This window comes from Hoplias malabaricus, chromosome 7 (assembly GCF_029633855.1).
Source record: "Hoplias malabaricus isolate fHopMal1 chromosome 7, fHopMal1.hap1, whole genome shotgun sequence".
NCBI lineage: Eukaryota > Metazoa > Chordata > Actinopteri > Characiformes > Erythrinidae > Hoplias > Hoplias malabaricus.
Genome location: NC_089806.1, coordinates 7880746 through 7899805, shown reverse-complemented (window position 1 = coordinate 7899805; position 19060 = coordinate 7880746). Strand labels below are relative to the sequence as shown.

The window sequence follows — 19060 nt, the reverse complement described above, 5'->3', positions numbered from 1 at the left end:
TTATTGCCACTTGCTAAATAAGCTACAAGACTTCAGGAATAACAGTGTAATATTCTGAAATGAACGTATAGTAATACCGTGTGATTATATTCAGAATATTTTGAGCATTAAGTCACTGGACGACCAGACTCCAGAGTCCTACAGTAAAAATACATGCCCATTATTCCCTGTGGATCAGAACCTGGAGTCTTCTGTACCATTGGTTTTCTTTTCTTTATAACATTTATAACACTCTATCGACAGGCCATATCCATTGCTATTGGAGACTCAATAACTGCACCATTCAGCGAGAAGTGCCTCACACACACACACACACACACACACACTGTGTAAAATACAGTATCCAACAGCAGTAGGCTTCAGTAACAGTAAAGAAGCTTTAGTCGTGCTGTTATTTTAAATAGAAGTGATGTATAGGCCTTTAAAGTGCCGTTCTCATGCCTGTGTCGTCAACCCTGCACAGTTCAATATGCTAGTCATCAGCCGTGGCTAGGGGGCACTGTCGGACCCTGCTGTATTTCACACAAACGCACAAGCCCAACTGGTACAGGAACCTTTGAGGAGAGGGTGGTGTTCGTGCGCCAGAAAGATTGGATACAGTATAAAGGGGGAAGTGAAATCCTGTTTGACTTTGATTTCTCACCATGTGGTCCTGTTTTTGTGTGTGTGTGTGTGTGTTTCTCTTTTGTCCTTCTTTTATTGTGGGTGACAGGACAGCTACAGCGCTCAGTGTGTGTCCCAGCCCCCCACCCCGTCCCCCCTGTCCCCCAGCCCTGCCAGCCTCTCCTCCAATCACGGAGACGACAGTGACAGCATTAGCAGCCCAGCCTGGCCAAAAACACCCACCAGCCCTGTGAGTGCCACAAGCACTTTCTCTCTCTCTATCTCTGTCTCTGTCTCTCCATCTCTCCCTGTCTCTCAAGGCCTGTCACGATCATGACATTTTAGCTGACTAAGCTCAAACTGGTCAAATAGGCTGATTAATCTCGTTCAGATTACAGACACAACCTCTACAGCTGCTTTAAACCAATGTTAAATAAGCACTCCTCACAGATGCTGTCTAAAGGTGTTTTTAAAAGGGACATATTCTCTCTCTTAATGAAACATTTGAGACCTCGTTTGGTCAAAACATCACAAGGATCAAATCCCACAGCTCTCTTAACAACCCGGTTTCAGCATCTGTTCCTTTAAACCCGTTGACTCCAGCGCGAGCGCCCCATATGCAGGAGCAGAAGCTCTGTGATTTGGCGTTTTTCGCTCGGTTCTCTTTCTTCTTCGTTCTCGTTTTCTTCGTGTTTACTCAGTGTTTTTATTTCTCTGTGCTCGTTGTGTCTGTTGTGCTCTGTTTATCCTAGTTGTATTCCATGTTTTCTGACTTCGGGAGGCCAAAACAAACGGGCAGGGTGCTCTTCTTACACAGTGTGGGTGTTGGAGGGCTCCAGGTTCCCAAAATAGTGTGCACATGACTGCACAGTTGATTTGAGCATAATGTGTTGCCATTTCTGTGGTCGTGATAAAATTTCTGTGACCTGCTTTGGTCAAAATGCCACAAGGATCAAACCCCACAGCAGCGTTCTCCCACTGTGTAAACTGCCCTGTTCAGAACGGCCTGTTCCTTTAAAACAGAAGTTGTAATTACTTCGGTCAGAGGTTTTTTTTTATTTATTATTTTTACGTGTGTAACACCTCTGACGTACTCGATTTCTGCTTTTTGATTTGTTTGAATTTATTTGCTTCACGAAATCCCGTTCTATTTGTTGCAAAGTTAAATTATGATATCGAGCGCTAACAAATGTGGAAACCCACTATGGCCAGTTTAAGTATTTATGATTAGGCAGTTACATGCATTTCTCTCTCTCTCTGTCTCTCTCTCTTGCTCTCTCTCTCGCTCTGTCTTTCTCGTTGTCTCTGGCTCTCTCTCTCGCTCTGTCTTTCTCTTTGTCTCTGTCTCTCTCTCTCTCTCTCTCTCTCTGTCTTTCTCTTTGTCTCTGTCTCTCTCTCTCTCTCTCTTGCTCTCTCTCTCGCTCTGTCTTTCTCTTTGTCTCTGGCTCTCTCTCTCTCTCTTGCTCTCTCTCTCGCTCTGTCTTTCTCTTTGTCTCTGGCTCTCTCTCTCGCTCTGTCTTTCTCTTTGTCTCTGTCTCTCTCTCTTGCTCTGTCTCTCTCTCCCTCTCTCTCTGTCTCTCTCGCTCTCGTTCTCTCGCGCTGTCTCTCCCTCTCTCTCTCTGTCCCTCTCTCTCTTGCTCTCTCTCTCACTCTGTCTCTCTTTGTCTCTGTCTCTCTTGCTCTCTCTCTGTCTCTTTCTTTTTTTCTCTCTTTCTCGCTCTCTGTCTCTCTCTTGCTCTCTCTCTCTCACGCTCTCTGTCGCTCTCTGTCTCTCTCTCACTCTCTCTGTCTCTCTCTCTCTCTCTGTCACTCTCTGTCTCTCTCTCACTCTCTCTCTCTCTTGCTCTCCCTCTCTCGCTCGCTCTGTCTCTCTCTTGCTCTCTCTCTATTTCTCTCTGTCTCTTTCTTTTTCTCTCTCTCTGTCGCTCTGTCTCTCTCTCTGTCCCTCCCTCCCTCCATCTCCCTCTCCTCTGTATGCTGTTAAGCTGCTTGCTCCATATTTGTCACCCTTGTTTACTGCTGTTGTGATTGAATGGTAACACAGTGCTACTGTGACAGTCTCACATTCAGATGTCTGAGAAAATGTACCTGTGCAACTTTAAGTTGCTGCCAAACTCATTTTCCAGTTACCTATTTCATACGGTCTGTTATTATGGGCAAATCTGGCTCTAAGCCAGTATAGCGAGGGATAACTATGTGGATAAGGAGGAAGGAACATCTCCGAGTGTCGTACGCATGTATTCACATAGGGGTCCAAACCAGAATGTACAAAAAAAGCTTCACTCCTTTTGTTATATTTTGAAACTGAATATAAAGGTTCGCAGGTCTTCTTTTCAATTACATTCAATCACATTTTAATTTGTACTACTGTATTTAACTTGCTGAGTGGTTGCTCCATATCTCACCCTCTCCACCCCCTTCCCTGTGTAGAAGCACAGCTCTGCCACCATGACCAGTGAGAAGATAGCACGGCTGTATGAAATGGGCAGTGAGCCTGATAGGAGGGTGTGGGTTGACCGTTACCTGGCCTTCATGGAGGAGAGGGGCACACCGGTACCTAACGTGCCTGCCGTGGGGAAGAAGCCTCTGGACCTGTGCCGTCTCTACATGTGTGTGCGGGAGATCGGAGGACTGGCAATGGTGAGTACAAGCTCTCTGTACGTTACTTTCTCCCCCTCACAGCCCACTTGGCAAGGCTTGTGTTAAAAATCACTTGTTCAGTGTATGAGCACATTATTTTAAAGGAGCCCACCAACCCACACACTGTGAAACAAGCCCACCCAGTCATTTTTAGCAGGCTGCTGAAGTCAGTAAACAAGGGACAACAAGGAGTCTTTCAGATTTTGAGCTGCAGGCACATTAGAATTGATCCACCCCCTCATCTGATTCCGTCCAATCACAGCGCTGGACCGGGGTTGAGCGAGCACACAGTCGAGGTTAAACAAAGCAAAGTAAAAACAGAGAAGAAAGAGAACAGAGCTTCTGCTCCTCGCTCTTCACTGCTGGGCTCTAGCAATGAACTGAGCTGTGGCTCATCCTCATTTAAAGGAACAGGCGCTGTGTGAACCGGGGTTTGATCTTTGTGGTATTTTGACCAAAGCATTTTACACACTTTTTCACATTTCAGTCCCCAGTCAGTAATATCTTAGTCTTATCTCAGGTTAAATCCAGTTTCAGAAGGGCTCTTCTCTCCACTCCTCTAACTGTGAACGTTCCTCACACACAGGTGAACAAGAATAAGAAATGGCGCGAGCTCTCCACTCTCCTGAACGTGGGCACGTCCAGCAGCTCGGCCAGTTCACTGAAGAAGCAGTACATCCAGTATCTGTTCGCTTACGAGTGTAAGGTGGAACGTGGAGAGGAACCCCCACCAGAGGCTTTCATGATGGGGGATGGCAAGAAGCAGCCACAGCAGCCCAAGATCCAGCCCCCATCTCCAGGTCAGGACTTTACACTTGTTGAATACTGGACATTACATAACATTTAATCAGTCTCACTTACTTTGATGTTTTAGAAGTGTAAATAATGTTGGTTTAACTTAGGACTGGACGGTAATTCAGTATAAATATAGGTCTGTATCGATATCAAAACTATATCGTATCGACCGAAATTAAGAAATATATTGTGATATAAATTTTGGTCGTATCGTCCAGCCCTAGTTTAAACCTTTCAGTGAATACGTGCCATTCTTTGCTCAGTTGAACATTTTGTACAAAATAAAAATATCTGTGTAAACTGAAACTGTGCCCTATTCACTACATAGTGCACTATTTTAGGGTTCCGCTAATTTATAGTAATGTCCAAGCACAGTGCACAGTTTTCTTTGCACTCAAACAATCCCACAATCCACAGTAATAAGTAGCGTAGCCATAGAAACCATACCCTTACCATAGAAATCATTCACTACCCTCCAGTATTCAGTCTTTCTACAATTGTGCACTATATAGTGAGTGATGTAGGGAATAATGAGTAGGGAGCCTCCATGCTTTATCAGGACCTGACTGGATAAATTCACACCCAAAATGTATTAAGGAAGGAGATGTTTATTATTATTATTGCCTTGATTGTGATGTATATAATCTCTCCTTTGTTCATGCAGTATATTTAAGTATATTTATTCTGCTAAAGCAAAAAAACAGTAAAACCTGTATTCTGGCGCACATTTTAGCATATGATAAAAAAAAGAAGGTATTAAAACAGCATCAGTGATGATCTACGACAGACACCGGAAAACAAAACATTGTGATGTGGTATCAGGATAAAAATAGTCATTTCGTTCACTTCTAATACCATGGCTCAAATCCACTGAGCATTTACTGTAACTGCTGGTCCTCTGAGGCTTCTGAACACGTCACCGTCCCCGTCATCTGCCTCGAAATGAGTCTCGAGCTGGCTGTGCGTGAGCTAAAAATATCTGACAGGTGAATGAGTCGAGCTGAGAGAGGAACGGGGGAAAGGGGGATGAGATGGGGAGAGGGGGAGGGCTGTCAAGCGGCCAGCTGAAGGAATAACCCCCTCCCCCTCCCTGCCTGCTGGCAACTCACTGATGATGTCATAAAGAGAGAGAGTGAGAGAGAGAGAGAGCAAGTAGCAGGGGGGAGGGGGGGAATTCCCCCAGAGAAGATTAATGGAGGAGGAGTGTGGGATATAAACAAAAATGACCTCCGTCTGACCCCCTCATGCACAGCGGCCCAGTGAGCCAGCACTTTTTTTTCCCCTCCTCCTCCTCTTATTTTTTTCCCCTCCCTTGCTCTCAGTGAATATGGCACTGAGGTCATGTGAGTTCACCCAGACTGCCCTGCTCTAACCCAGCGGCATTGTTTACTCTGAACTGCAGTGAGGCTGCCAACAGTTACAGTGTTACAACGTTAGGACAGTCCTCGCTGCCACACTCTGCTTCTCTCTGCCACCTTACAGTAATCCAAACTGGCTTTATTACTTCTCATAATTACTTTAAGCTGGGAAAAGCCAGAAATGATGATGTCTACTCACGCCACTTCTAGCTTGAAAGCTAAAGACTGCAGCATTCATATTTTATTGGATTATGGAAATGAAAGCCGGGGACGGGAGGATTTGGTCTGTAATAATGCGGAATGAAAATAATTAGGACGACACCTCTCTGATTTGACAAATTAACTTTGCCTATATTTATTTTATTATTTTATATCCTTGGCTTTTTACCATTTTTTTAAATCCCCCGTGAAAAGAACCCTCTTATCACCCACTTTGTCCCTAACACTCGGGTGTGAGGACAAGCAGGTGCTTACTCCCAGACACATGGTGGAAGGCACCCCCTCTTTTATGCTCTAAGGCTAATGATGCACCACTGGACAGCCTCACATAAGTTGGAGGACAGTGCTGACTGCCCATGGCTGTCACATCAAGTGATGGAAACGCTTGCTGGCTGGCACCATGCTGTGTGATAAGGGGAGGAAGAAGGCTACCCCACTCACTGGTTGAGATGGCTGAGGCCTGTGAGGAGTGTGGTGTGTTCTCCCTGTGTCTGTGTGGGTTTCCTCTGGGTGACTGTCTGTGAGGAGTGTGGTGTTTTCTCCCGCGTGGTTTCCTCCGGGTGCTCCGGTTTCCTCCCACAGTCCAAAAACACACGTTGGTAGGTGGATTGGCGACTCAAAAATGTCCGTAGGTGTGAATGTGTGTGTGAGTGTGTGTTGCCCTGTGAAGGACTGGTGTTCCCGCCTTGCGCCCAATGATTCCAGGTAGTCTCTGGACCCCCACGACCCTGAACTGGATAAGGGTTTAAATTCGGGAGAGCGCTAACTGCATGAAAGTAAACACAGAACGAAAATGTTGCAAAACTAAACAACTCAAGTTACAAATGAGTTTTTGTGGTAAATCAAACAGTGAGTAAAAACCTAAAAGTTAAACTTCAGCTACATACAAACGGTCGTATTTTTCCCTCAAAGACACAGCGCTTCTGAAGGTAAACAAACCAGAGAGCGCAGCAGTTCCCTTTAATACGATCTCCTTCTCTCCTCATTATGCCACAGCGAACTCTGGGTCTCTCCAGGGCCCTCAGACTCCACAGTCCACAGGCAGCAGCTCCATGACCGAAATGCCAGGAGATCTTAAGCCCCCGACTCCAGCCACCACTCCCCACAGCCAGATGACACCTCAGCAGAGTGGCAGGTGAGGGACATCTATAATATATTCGTATACGTCCACTGTCCTTTAGGCTTACCAGCATTTCACATGATCTCCAGAGGGCGGTGAGGACCTGTGGAATGAATGCAATAATATGATAATACAGGGTACACGCAGCACCTGTCCACTATCATCATCTCCGGTGACCATAACTCTGCAGGGAATACTGTACCCTGATCCTCCCTCTGCACTGTTTGAACAGTTCTCTTCACAGCTGGATCTAAAGTGCCTGAATCTGACAGTTTAGCCTAGGAACCACAGGAGAGACTGACAGGTGTGAACTGCACGCTGATCACCACTTGTGTGTTACAGTTATTCACAAATTATAAACACAAGTTCCTGTTACAAACAACCAAGCTTTACCACAGTGTAACACAATCTCATTTGAAAAGATTCATTGTAGAGTGAATTTCCAAGTAAGACTTGGTCTTGGTGACAGTACCACAAGGACCAAACCTAACAAGCCTCAGTTTTGCCATATTTAATAAGTGATCTTATTTCTCTGTTCTTATTTAATCTCATCCCCAGGAAGCGGGACAACTCTGAAGTGCCCGTTAGCTACATAAGACACAGCACAAAATCAGAATGACTCACTGAAACCAGTGTTTTGGATTTAGGCATATCCAGATCCCCACATTAATGTGCTAATGTACTCAAAAAATTATTTACCCACAGAAGCAGTGGTGTGAGTGTTCAAGATCCCTTCTCCGAGAGCTGCGACCCAGCTTTCCAAAAGCGGAGCGCCATGCAGCCTGGCATGATGTACCAGCAGGGTGGAGGCGGTGGGGATTCCACTGTTCGCTTGCAATATGATGCTAATAAGGAGCCCTATGGAGGGCAGAGGAAAGGTGAGTTTGTAATTATAACGCTGTACTAAACGTTCGTTCGAATCTACTGAGCGTCTTTATTTTTTTATTACTTTAAACTAGCTCCGTGTCTGCTCTGCTGTAAGAGATGCGTTTGTGACAGAAGTGAATTCATGGAGAGTGCTGCCCTCTAGTGTCTGAAGCACACGGATTCTACTAGTTTCATGTTCATGCTGAAGGGATGTTACCAGTTTTTGTTTTTCAAATGTTTTGAAATGTGTTTTTGTAGCAGGCAATGACCACTTCATGCCCGGACAAATGCCCAGCAGTGGTATGCAGGACATGTACCCACGTGGACCTGCCGGAGGACAGGGCATGGGACCGCGTCCCCAGTTTCCCTACAGCCCTGGCTTTGAGAGAAGGTTGGTTATGTTTGCCGTTTATCCAGAGCAGTTTGCAGTTGTTTGAATTCGCTCTAGATTTAGGAGTCTTGCCCAAGGTCTTCAATTGGTGACGGTGACGTTTTTGCCTGAGCTGCACTGTACTCTACACTGTACCAACCAATCTGAATAAAACTATGGCCACTTGTCTCCCTTAGGCCTGATCATGCCATGGGGCCCGAGGGTGGAGTGGCGCCACCTGGGAATCAGAACATGATACCTTCCAACAGTGATCCAAGCATGTACTCCGGCAGTAGATACCCTTCCCATCAAAGGTAGGGAGTGCTAGAGTTTATGTATATGGATGAGGTCAGGTGCGTCTCAGAAGGAAGTGTTTTAACCTCCAGTAATGTGTGTTCTTTCTTTAGGCACGGACATGACGGTTATGGTCAGCAGTATCCTCAAGGCATGCCGTATGGTGCTCATGGAATGTACCCACAGCCACAGGTCAGTGTGGAGATACAGAAAGCTCTCAGTTGAGCAAACACACTTTACCAGACCAGATGTTATTAGGCATGGAGGCATCCTGAGGCACGTTTGCCCAAAATCATTGCAGCTGGGTCTGTAGATCCTGCACACTCCTAGGTTGCGGAAGCTAGCGTCCAAGCTTGTCCCATAAGTGCTCAGTTGGTGATACCAATTTGGCAAGCTATGGAAGTTGCAATCTGGTGGAGACATCTCTGTGGGTGAGCATTATCCTGCTGAAAAATGGCAGTTGCAAGCTCTGCCGTGAGACACAAACATGTGGCCGCAGGACGTCCTGCACATGCCGCTGAGCTGGTAGTGTCAAGCGTATCACTACTAGGGGAGACAGACGGTTGTGTGCGATAGCTCCCCAGATCATCACACCAACAGTTAGGGCTGTGTGTCGCTCCACAGCAAAGGCAGGATTGAAGTGCTCACCGCAAGGTCTCCACGCTCAAACCCAAAGATCGTCGGATACCACACCAAACCTGAACTCGTCTTCAAAGATCCAGTTCCAGTCCGTAACAGTCAAGGGTCCTTGTTCACAACACGAAATGTCGAAATGACAATCCTGCTATTCTCAGTCCTATGATTCGCCTCTTTCAAAGTCTGTCAACAAAGAATTGCCTGGGTGGTCTTGTTTCACAGTGTGTGGGTTAGTAGCCTCCAGGGGTTGGATTCACAAAGGGACTTAAAGTGATTACTTTCTTAAAAAAAGAATAATTTCTTCATATAAGTTATTCTTCAAAAATCATCTTAGGAATAGATTCTTCTAAAATATCTAAGAAAAATTCAGTATTCTTTAATAATATATGTTCTTAACCTTTTCCTTAACCTTCCGAAAGCCTCACACTTGTCTTAGAGTGGAGTGTACTTCAGGTAAGTGCGTCAAAAACGTCTAGCCGTCAGCCACCACAAGAGGTACACTGCCCAAATGTAGCCACTGAGTCTATTTAAAGGGCGGCAGGGGAAAGCACATTCCACCCTTGTGGCAAGACTCTAGTGTGGTAAGTGTTTCTAATCAGACCACACTTGTGATCATTTAGACATCCCCCTGAGGCATAACTGCAGGCAGTTTTACAGTACTCTGGTTCCCATTTATTCTTTCATTTAAATTTCTTTGGCAATATGTGTATTAAAGGACAAGCCAAAAAATGTCCAAATTGACTGATTATCTCTTTTGCTTATTAGCCGTTGGTGTTTATAAATTGTTCTCTGGCTCCTTAGGGCTACAAGAGGCCTGGAGACGGGATGTATGTCCCTCCTGCGAAACGGCATGAGGGTGAGGCCTATGGCATGCAGTATGGCAGCCAACAACCAGACATGTACGGACAGTATGGCGGTGGATTTCCAGATCGCAGATCCATGCAAGGCCAGTTTCCGTACCAGTATAATCGAGAACGAATGCAGGGTCCTGCTCAGCATGGTATGATGAGTGGAGGGTCGTCCTCCACCCCCAGCGCGGTGCCTCAGGGTAACATGTGGCACCCGAGGGCGGATATGGGCTACCCTTACCCCGGAAGACAGGGCCACGGGCCTCCGTATCCATCCATGAGCCGCGCGGATGACCCTGAGGGCCGCGCGAATCAGGACGGTCAGTGGCCGAGTCACCCTGGCCAGCGTCAGTCACCTTATCCTCCCCCGTCCACCTCCAGCCCCATGCCCCCCATGTCCAACCGACAACCTCCAGCCTCGTACCAGTCTCCTCCAGCCATGCCTAACCACATTGCCCGAGCTCCTAGCCCTGCACCTTTCCCCAGACCCGTGAGCGGCTCGATGTCCCCCAGTAAAGCTAATTTGATGCCCTCCATGAAGATGCCCAAGCCAGGGGTGCCTGGGTCGATGCCAGGCTCTCAGACTGGAGGGATCCCTGGCCAAGGACTCGCACACACCCTCCAAGACACCAGCTTCCCACTGGGTTGTGTGGAAGCTACACAAGCGCAGCCGAAACCACGTCGAAGATTAACTTCCAAAGACATTGGTAAGAGTTTGACCGTCTCAGGTATTTTCAGTGTTTATATATTTTAAGGACCTTTAATGTGGACAAATTATTGGCCAAACCACCACACAGCAGCGCTGTCCTCCTGTCTAAACAGCCCTGTTCAGAACGGCTGCTTTTAGCGCTTCTTCCTTAAAATGATAATGAGCCGCTCACTGTTTACCCCGACACAAGCGCACAGCAGTGAGGAGCAGAAGCTCTGGCTTTCAGCTGTTTTAGCTCTGTTCTCTTTCTTTTTTGTTTGTACTCAGTGCTCGTATTTCTCTGCGCTCGTTGAGTCTGTTTTGCTGTGTTTAACCTTGTCTTTGTGCTTTCACATAAAAACGGGTTCAACGCCGTAATTGGACAGACTCAGACGAGGGAGCGGGGCAAATCTATAGTCTGCACGCCACGTAAGATGCAGGACAAAATCGGAAGGGCTCATTTTATCCCATGTTTTCTGGCTTTCGCAGCCCACAGGTGGACTCCAGGTGTTGGATTCACAGAAGTGTCTTAAGAAAGAAATTGTTCTTATATGTGACATTGTTTTTTTTTTTTCATTAACATCATACTTAAGATAAAAGTTAAACCGTTATTTTTCAAAAATCTTCTTAAGAATGGTTTCTTCTGAAACCCTAAGAACAATTAGTATTCTTTAAAAATATTTGTTTTTGACTATTTTCTTAAACCCACACTTGTCCTAGAGTTGAGTGTAGTTCTAAAACGATCCATTTAAAGAGCTGAATTACTAATTCCTGTTTACGTACATTTTGGAACGCTTGGTTTGATCCTTCGTGTTTGTCCATGTTGCTACACGCAGTTTTAGCTGAACACTGATATTGGTCGATTATTTTTGTTAAAAATGTGGCCCATGACATTTATAAACAGTAAAATGCAGCGGTAAAGGCTTCATTACACATCGTCTACAGAAAAACCACAATGACGAGTGTCTTCAGAAAATATATTACAAAAACTTTTAAGAATTTTTTTTTGAGAGTTTAAGAACATTTTTATGAATTCCTTTGTGTTTATCTTAAGGTCCTTAGTAAGTGTTTCTCAGGAAAGCTTGTGTCACTCCGGCCCCAGATCCCCGTATAAATGTGCACGTGATTTTAAAAACGTTTACAATCACTGTTTTGTATTTTGGTTAAAAGAAACCTAACAATGTCTCTGAATGTGTCAGTACTAATAAATGTTTTATAGAATAGAATTGGGGCTGGACGATAAATCAGTATCAATATATATCGCAATATAAAATGATTCAATAAAAACGATGATTTATAAATTTCTATACAGGAGGTCCTCGGGTTACGTCAGTCCCGAGTTACGATGTTTCATGGTTCCGACACATCTCCCATTTACTGTATAAAGCCTTGTTTCGACTTAAGTGGTTTTGCGTTGTAAACGTCATAACGTGAACTTCGCGTTTGGTGTGCGCGGCGCGGTGGAAGAATACCCGGTTACGCGGCTCGGGACCGAGGAGGATAGGTGTTAGGATAGGATAAGTGCTTACAGTACGTTATTTACATACAGTATGTACATATGTTCCGACTTACACCGAAAATCGGTTTACGACGCGACGTAGGAACGGATCAACGTCGTAAGTAGAGGACCCCCTGTATTTTATATTCTATAGTATTCTAGAATTTTCAATATACATCATTTACAGCATCTGTCACTGGCAGATGGTCATCACAGGGCGCTGTCTTCACTTCACTGCCCTCAATTTTACAGTTAGTTTAAAAATATTAACATTAACGAAGCCAAGAGGTTTATGTTTGATGGTGATGTCGTGTTTCTTGTTTGCTCTTGGACGTCTTTCAATGGTTTTTATACTGTTCATATTATTGATATCGGAAATCGTATCATATCGACCGAAATGAAGAAATATATTGTGATATAAATTTTGGTCAGTATCGTCCAGCCCTAAATATAATATCTTCTTTCCAAGTCTTTTCTTTGGTTTCATCACAATACAACACAATTTGTTAAGTGATTTTCTTAATGAATTAGCTGTACAACTCTGTCCTGACGGAACTGGAGAAACTAGAAAAGAACAATCGGCTTCATAAGTTTAGTAAAAGCCACTTACCGTAATCTACACTCAGATGACTGTAATGTAACCAAGAGCTATGACAGGGTACATCACTCTCTCATTCCCTAAAGAGTAATTTTACGCATGAAGTTGCTTGAGAAGTGTTTGCTAAGAGCTGCTGTTTTCTTGAAGGCACCCCCGAGGCCTGGCGTGTGATGATGTCTCTGAAGTCTGGTTTGCTAGCAGAGAGCACTTGGGCTTTGGACACCATAAATATCCTTTTATATGACGACAGCACAGTGTCTTCCTTCACTCTGTCCCAGGTTTGTTCTCAGAGGAGCGCCGTTATCTGTACTTGAGGTCAACTGATTACTGATTAATATGAATATTCTGATCACGAAAACTTAAGAACGGTGTTCTCGTTCTGTTTGTGCAGTTGCCAGGTTTCTTGGAACTTATCGTGGAGTTTTTCCGACGTTGCTTGATCGAGATCTTCGGGATCCTGGAGGAGTACGAAGTGGGCGCAGAAGGACAGAAGACACTTCTCGGCCCCCTTCCGGAGCCAGCAGACCAAGAGGAATCTGAGCACCGGGAGCCGGGTGACCCTTCGGACTCTGAGCAGCCAGACAAGAAGCTGGAGGTAGAGCCTCAAAAGGTTTGCCACACGTCTGAGACGGGTCCACTGGAGGAGAAGCAAGCAGAGGTGACGGATCACGATGAGAAGAGAGGTGGGGACGTGGTTAAAGAGGAGCGTCCTCCCTCAGAACCAAGGCCCAAGCAAGCCAGCAAGTATGACAGACTGCCAGTGAAGGTGGAGGGGAGGGAGGCAGTCGATGACCTGGTGGAAGATAGATCAGAAGAGCTGGGACTTGGCGGAGAGTTTACCAGTGGCCTGTTGCACTGGAAGGCTGGTGGAGGAGACTCTACTGCACACATCCAGACGCACTTTGAGGGGAGTGGTCCGAAGACCCGAGCTGAACAAGCCGATGAGCCTGAGGAGGAGCGGAGTAAAGAACAAGAAAGCGAGGGTCCTGTTAGCAAAGAAGAAGAAGAAAATGAGAAAGAAGAACAAGACAAGAGTTTGGCAGCCACTGTCGATGAAGTACTGGGTTTGCGTCCAGGATCTCTACCAGAGGGCAAAGCCCAAGCTTCTCCTTTATGCAGGCAGAAGAACTGCTGCGTCACCCTTCTGGAGGACGAGCCACGCTGCTGGGACGAGGCTCCTCTCTCCACGGCTGAGGATTGGCAGGACGAGCTGGCCAAGCGTTGCATATGCGTCTCCAACATTGTCCGTGGCCTCTCCTTCGTCCCTGGCAATGATGCTGACATGGCACGGCACCCAGGCCTGGTGCTCATACTGGGCAAACTGGTTCTGCTACACCACGAGCACCCAAAGCGGAAAAGGACGTCCCCGACGTACCAGCGTGAAGAGGAGCGAGGCTTGGCCTGTAGTAAAGACGAGTGGTGGTGGGACTGTCTCGGTGCCTTGCACGAAAACACCTTGGTCACCTTGGCTAACATATCAGGGCAGCTAGATCTGTCGATTTACCCCGAGAGCATCTGCTTACCCATGCTCGACGGGCTCCTGCACTGGATGGTGTGCCCGTCTGCCGAGGCGCAGGACCCCTTCTGCACGGCAGGGGGCTACTCCTCTCTAACGCCGCAGAGGCTGGTGCTGGAGTGCTTGTGTAAGCTGAGTATCCAGGACTGTAACGTAGACCTGATATTGGCCACGCCGCCGTTCAGCCGCCAGGAGCGCTTCTACGCCACGTTAGTGCGCCACGTGGGAGAACGCAAGAGTCAAGTCTGCCGTGAGATGGCTGTGGCCACCCTATCCAATTTGGCCAGGGGGGACCCCACGGTGGCCAGAGCCATCGCCTTTCAGAAGGGCAGCATCGGGACCCTGATAGGCTTTTTAGAGGACAGTATCGCCATGGCGCAGTATCAGCAAAGCCCTCACAGCCTCCTGCACGCAGGACACCCGACACACCCCGAGCCCCCCAGCATCAACATGATGTGCCGGGCTGCTAAAGCCCTGCTGGCCATGGCTCAGGTGGAGGAGAACCGGCCTGAGTTCGTGCTGTACGAGAGCCGGCTGCTGGACATCACACTGTCCTCCGTGCTGAACTCTGGCGTGGTGGCCGTGATGTGCGAGGTACTGTTTAAGCTCGGACGCTCGTGACACGAGCAGCCGCCTGAAGTGCCCTCGGCGAGTCGGGGCACGGCCCAGCCACACAGATCACTCGAGATCTCACAGAATTGTCGGTGTTTATATTTTTATTTAATACAAAAAAAATACAAAAAAAAAAAACACAAAAAACGTTTTTACATACAAATGAATCTATAGAGAATTATATATAGCTCCCTCTGCCCTGGTTTTTCTTTTTTTTTTTTGCAATTTTCATTTGGGATTTTTAAATGATTTTAATACAGATATTTAATACTTCATCTTCTGCTTCTATCCTTTTTTTTATGTTTTGTTCCCACTCCTCCTCCTCCTCTTTACTGTTGTTTTAACCAAAGTTGGCATCTGATAGATACTGTACGTTAATTTTCAGTCAAAATCGTTTTTTTTTTTCTTTGTTTGTGGCTCTTTTTATTTGGGGATGCAGATTTATTTAAATCGTGAGATGTGTTGTAGATAGAACAATGTGTTACGATGAAAAAACAAACACTGATTTTACTCGAGATAAACATGTATCCAGCTCAAAAAAAAACAACAAACAAACAAAAAAAGCTTTGTGCAATAGGGTGTAGTCGGCTTATTGGAGGGGAGCTTACCAAATGTGAATGACTCTTTACCACAGGCAATATTCAACCCTGACACCAGTGTTGCACTGCGTAACCACACCAGTATCCGGGGGTAAAGCGAGAGCTGGTTTAAACTGACTTTGCTTCCAGCAGTAAACGACCGTTAGATCGCAGGATCAACTCTCTAAAGTGCTTCAGTTACCACTCTTCTCCATTTGACTCATGGGCAGATTTGTATATATGAGCTGTACAGTACACGGGCCCTTTTCACCTTCCCCTCCAAAGAGACGTGGTCGATGCCGATCTTTCGCAGCGATTTGGAAATGAAACGTTCGCCTTGCCGTCTTCTGCTGAGGAGGAACCTGACGATGTGCGAGACGTTCGTGTGTGTGGACTGTGCGCACGGTTCTGTGAAACGAATAAGAGTGACTCCCTCGAATGTCTGGCTTTAAAAAAAAATTTAAAAGAAGGAAGAAAAAAAAAAACAAACAAAAAAGACAGGCGCTCCGGAAAGTCGGACGGTGTAACTGTAATCCAGTGAGTTATCCCAACATCACTTCAGCAACAATTCCAATGACAATGTACAACTCTGTGAACTTTTTTCATGCCATATGATTTGATGACCATTGTTTATTAGTATAAAGTCTTTATACTACATGTTCCACATGTTTAAAAAGTAAATGTACATGAAATCTGGTGGAGCACTGTGAATGGCTATGATTGAGTGCTTTGTCTTTTGCTGGAGTGTAAAACCATGTCTCACTTTGAGTCTCGCTGGGACCAGGACGGAGCACCCCGTTTTTGGGTAATGCTCACAGGTGCATATCACTACAACTCATTTAAACCAGTTTGAAAGATGTCTGAAATTGCATAGGCTCTGTTCCGCCTATCACAGGTCAGTGGAGCATCACAATGATTTTGAAGCTGTAATTACAAGGGTAAAATACTACCTAGTGTTGCTTTAATGATGTTAAATCATGAGCCGAGTGTGTCCTAACTGTTTTCTAACTGACCATTTCTTAAAGGGGCGTTCCAGTCCCTTGTATATGATTGGATTTGCATAATTGTGTAGCACAGCTTAGATTAAAGGAACACTAAGATTTGGGTTTTTTTGTTCCTGGGGCTCCCCCTAGTGTAAATCATGTTTACAACACTTTACTAAAGTCAATAGGGAGAGGGATTGAGGGCCTGTGATTTCCTGCCGTCTTCCAGAAGTTACATATAGCATTTTCTGCAGTGCTGGGCCTAGAAGAGTAAAAACAGGCTTTTTTCTCCCTGTTAAAGCTCATTGGAGAATTGCAATAATTTTGAAGCTGTAACTTTGAGTTAAAAATATTACGTAGTGTTCCTTTAACTCCTTGATGGTCTGACAGGATTCTTGATTTGATTGGATCATTTTTAGGTTTTCATTCTCTTTAAAGTTCATCAGAAGCAGATTTAAGTTATTTTAAAAATAATAATAAAAAAAATCACCTAAAAGTTTAACGGTAATTACATCTTTCCATTCAGGCTGCACAGCTCTAAGAATGAGGCCCCTCCTCTATCTCCACTCCCATCACCCGCCTGCTGTTAACATGATTGGTTCCTTAGGTTTATGATGTCAGAAAACCTGGCTGTCTGAATCCATGTTTTTGTGAGTGGTTTGGAACGCTGCGGTTTACTGCAGAAATGCTCGGTCACGGCACTGACCCTTTATTTCGCTGCTGATACGTCTCTTAACACCACCACATGGACAGGACCCAACATTTGATTTTCATTGGAGGGGGTCTTTAATACCCAGCAACCGTTAGAAAAATACACCATACACCTTCCGGGAATCTGTGATGTCAGACAACCCTGACTGCTCTTAACCACAGTCCTACAGACCAATGAATATAACAGGTAAGTGCCTGACTTTGTCGTTTAGCTGCTGGGCGAGGAGCTGTTGTAATGTAGCAACAGTAAGATGTCTGTCTTCTGCATTCACCAGCCAACAAAGAAAACCCGTCTCAGCACTCGAAAATGATCCAATGAGCAGAGGCAGACGTGACTAACGTAGAAAAACACAAAGCGACATAGCATTGCACACCAGGACTTCGTGACTGGTGTGTACCCACCCTTCTCCCAATCAGGAATAAAAAGTGCAGGATACTAATGGTCAGTCTGCAGCAGTGAATGGACTCCTCCCACACGGTGGCGCTGGCCTCTTTAACCTCTCCTCTTTAACCACGTTATGGTGAACTGAGTGTGTGGAACCCAGCAGCAGTCACAAGTATGCTCACACTGACGCCCACAGTCACCATCTCTCTACAGTGGGGACAATGCTTCAGTCATACTTTCATGCTCCTGGCAAAGAGGTCTTTATTTAGGAATTACACCAATGCCCCATAAAAGTGCTGGTACATTCAACACAAACTTGCTGCTATGTTTAATAAATCAAATAATATCTCATTTGATCAGAACCGGACCAAACTCACTGGGCCATTTTATATTACATTTGTCCACGCATTAGTACAGAATACTACGGCACATCAGCAAAACCTCCACCATGTTCCTACCGCCACGAGCGCTGAGACTCAAATGTTTCATTTTACATACAATTTACACGAATGGGAGATTTGGCAAAAGAACGTCCAATGAGCGACTCTTCCCGTAGTCACTGTACAGTGGGGGTTGTTTAACAAAGACAAAGTCTGTCGTTATGTGCTCCTTACAGACAGTTTCCTGTCCGGTCGACTCCTCGTCACAACATCCACGGTCAGCTCTGTGACGGGATCAAGGGCCTCAGACATCACGGTCTCTTCGATCAAAGATCTTTGTTAATTCTCACCAGAGCTTCGAGCTGAGCTCAGAGCCGGCTGATTGTGTGCAGAGTAAATCCTCCTGAAGCTATCGCTCCTCGCTGATTACTTTGGCTTGAATACGGAGTCCCAGTCAAAAGGTGCTGCATTTGGATCTTCTTCGTGTTTTGGGATCGCAGGGAAAATGGACTGCATTTTCTCTCGAAATTCCACCAACTGCAAGAAAAAGAGTGAGTGAGTTACTGACTCAAGAGTCTGAGAATAAACTGATTGTTTCCTAAATTAAATTTGAAAAATGCAAAATCCTTAATAAATTGTGTTAATTTTATCTTCCAAATGGAAAAGAATTGTTTGGGTTTCACACAGTTATTTCTCAGAAGTCAGAAGTAATCCCTCAGCTCTTTTTGAGGAGTAGCAGGTTTACTTCACCTACTTCTAGAGTCACAACCCAAACATTGTGTATTACTTCTGGAGTTTACTGCACTGTTACAGACGGAGCTTACGCTGTGGACCCCCAGAGCTTTCCACACAGTGAAACCGAGAAGCCCAACTCCACACCAGGCGTAGAGAGACCCCCAACCCAGAGCACGCAGAGCTAGAGACGCTCCACTCTCTGAGAGCGCTGCTGACCCAACCAGACCCTGAAACACACACACACACACACACGTTAGATTTACTGAAACATTCTTGCAAACAGGTTGTTGTCTTTATTTCTGGACAAACCTTCAAAAAAAGACTCGGAGGATTCAAAGAGAGCTGGAGGTAGAATATGAAATTTGAACACATTTGAGTAAAGTATGAGATTGTTATGAATTTTTAAGTAAAACGTACGATAAGCCGAAGAGGTTCATTTGCATATGGCGGCCATATTGAATCGAAATTTCGATTTTTTTTTTGATAATTATTAACCATCAGACTCCTGCGAACACTTTGGCACCAAGCTAAAGAGAATTGGACAAAAATCCCTGGACTAGTTTGCAAAAGTAGGTTTTGCAAATTATTTAAATTAGCGCGAAAATTGAAATTTTGACTTAAAAATT

At 45.4% G+C, this 19060-nt stretch overlaps 2 protein-coding genes across 9 annotated transcripts in view; one reads left to right on the top strand and one right to left on the bottom strand.

Annotated features, from left to right (window-relative positions):
• Positions 1 to 16021, top strand: part of arid1b (AT-rich interactive domain 1B) — a 95927-nt gene extending 79906 nt beyond the window's left edge. For 4 of the 6 annotated variants that reach the window (XM_066677068.1, XM_066677063.1, XM_066677066.1 and 1 more), the window contains 11 exons: positions 713 to 853; positions 3034 to 3243; positions 3830 to 4043; positions 6612 to 6750; positions 7441 to 7613; positions 7861 to 7993; positions 8170 to 8286; positions 8380 to 8458; positions 9704 to 10457; positions 12682 to 12812; positions 12926 to 16021. In XM_066677068.1, coding sequence (XP_066533165.1) covers positions 713 to 853; positions 3034 to 3243; positions 3830 to 4043; positions 6612 to 6750; positions 7441 to 7613; positions 7861 to 7993; positions 8170 to 8286; positions 8380 to 8458; positions 9704 to 10457; positions 12682 to 12812; positions 12926 to 14671 — 3837 coding nt within the window. In that variant the 3' untranslated portion in view covers positions 14672 to 16021. The remainder of the gene's footprint in view (positions 1 to 712; positions 854 to 3033; positions 3244 to 3829; positions 4044 to 6611; positions 6751 to 7440; positions 7614 to 7860; positions 7994 to 8169; positions 8287 to 8379; positions 8459 to 9703; positions 10458 to 12681; positions 12813 to 12925) is intronic. The other 2 variants (XM_066677064.1, XM_066677065.1) reach the window with 2 other exon arrangements.
• Positions 16022 to 17033: 1012 nt separating this feature from the next.
• tmem242 (transmembrane protein 242) overlaps positions 17034 to 19060 on the bottom strand; it is a 7101-nt gene continuing 5074 nt past the window's right edge. For all 3 annotated transcript variants that reach the window (XM_066677076.1, XM_066677077.1, XM_066677078.1), the window contains exons 3-4: positions 18524 to 18661; positions 17034 to 18236 (exon numbers count right to left, since the gene is read on the bottom strand). In XM_066677076.1, coding sequence (XP_066533173.1) covers positions 18126 to 18236; positions 18524 to 18661 — 249 coding nt within the window. In that variant the 3' untranslated portion in view covers positions 17034 to 18125. The remainder of the gene's footprint in view (positions 18237 to 18523; positions 18662 to 19060) is intronic.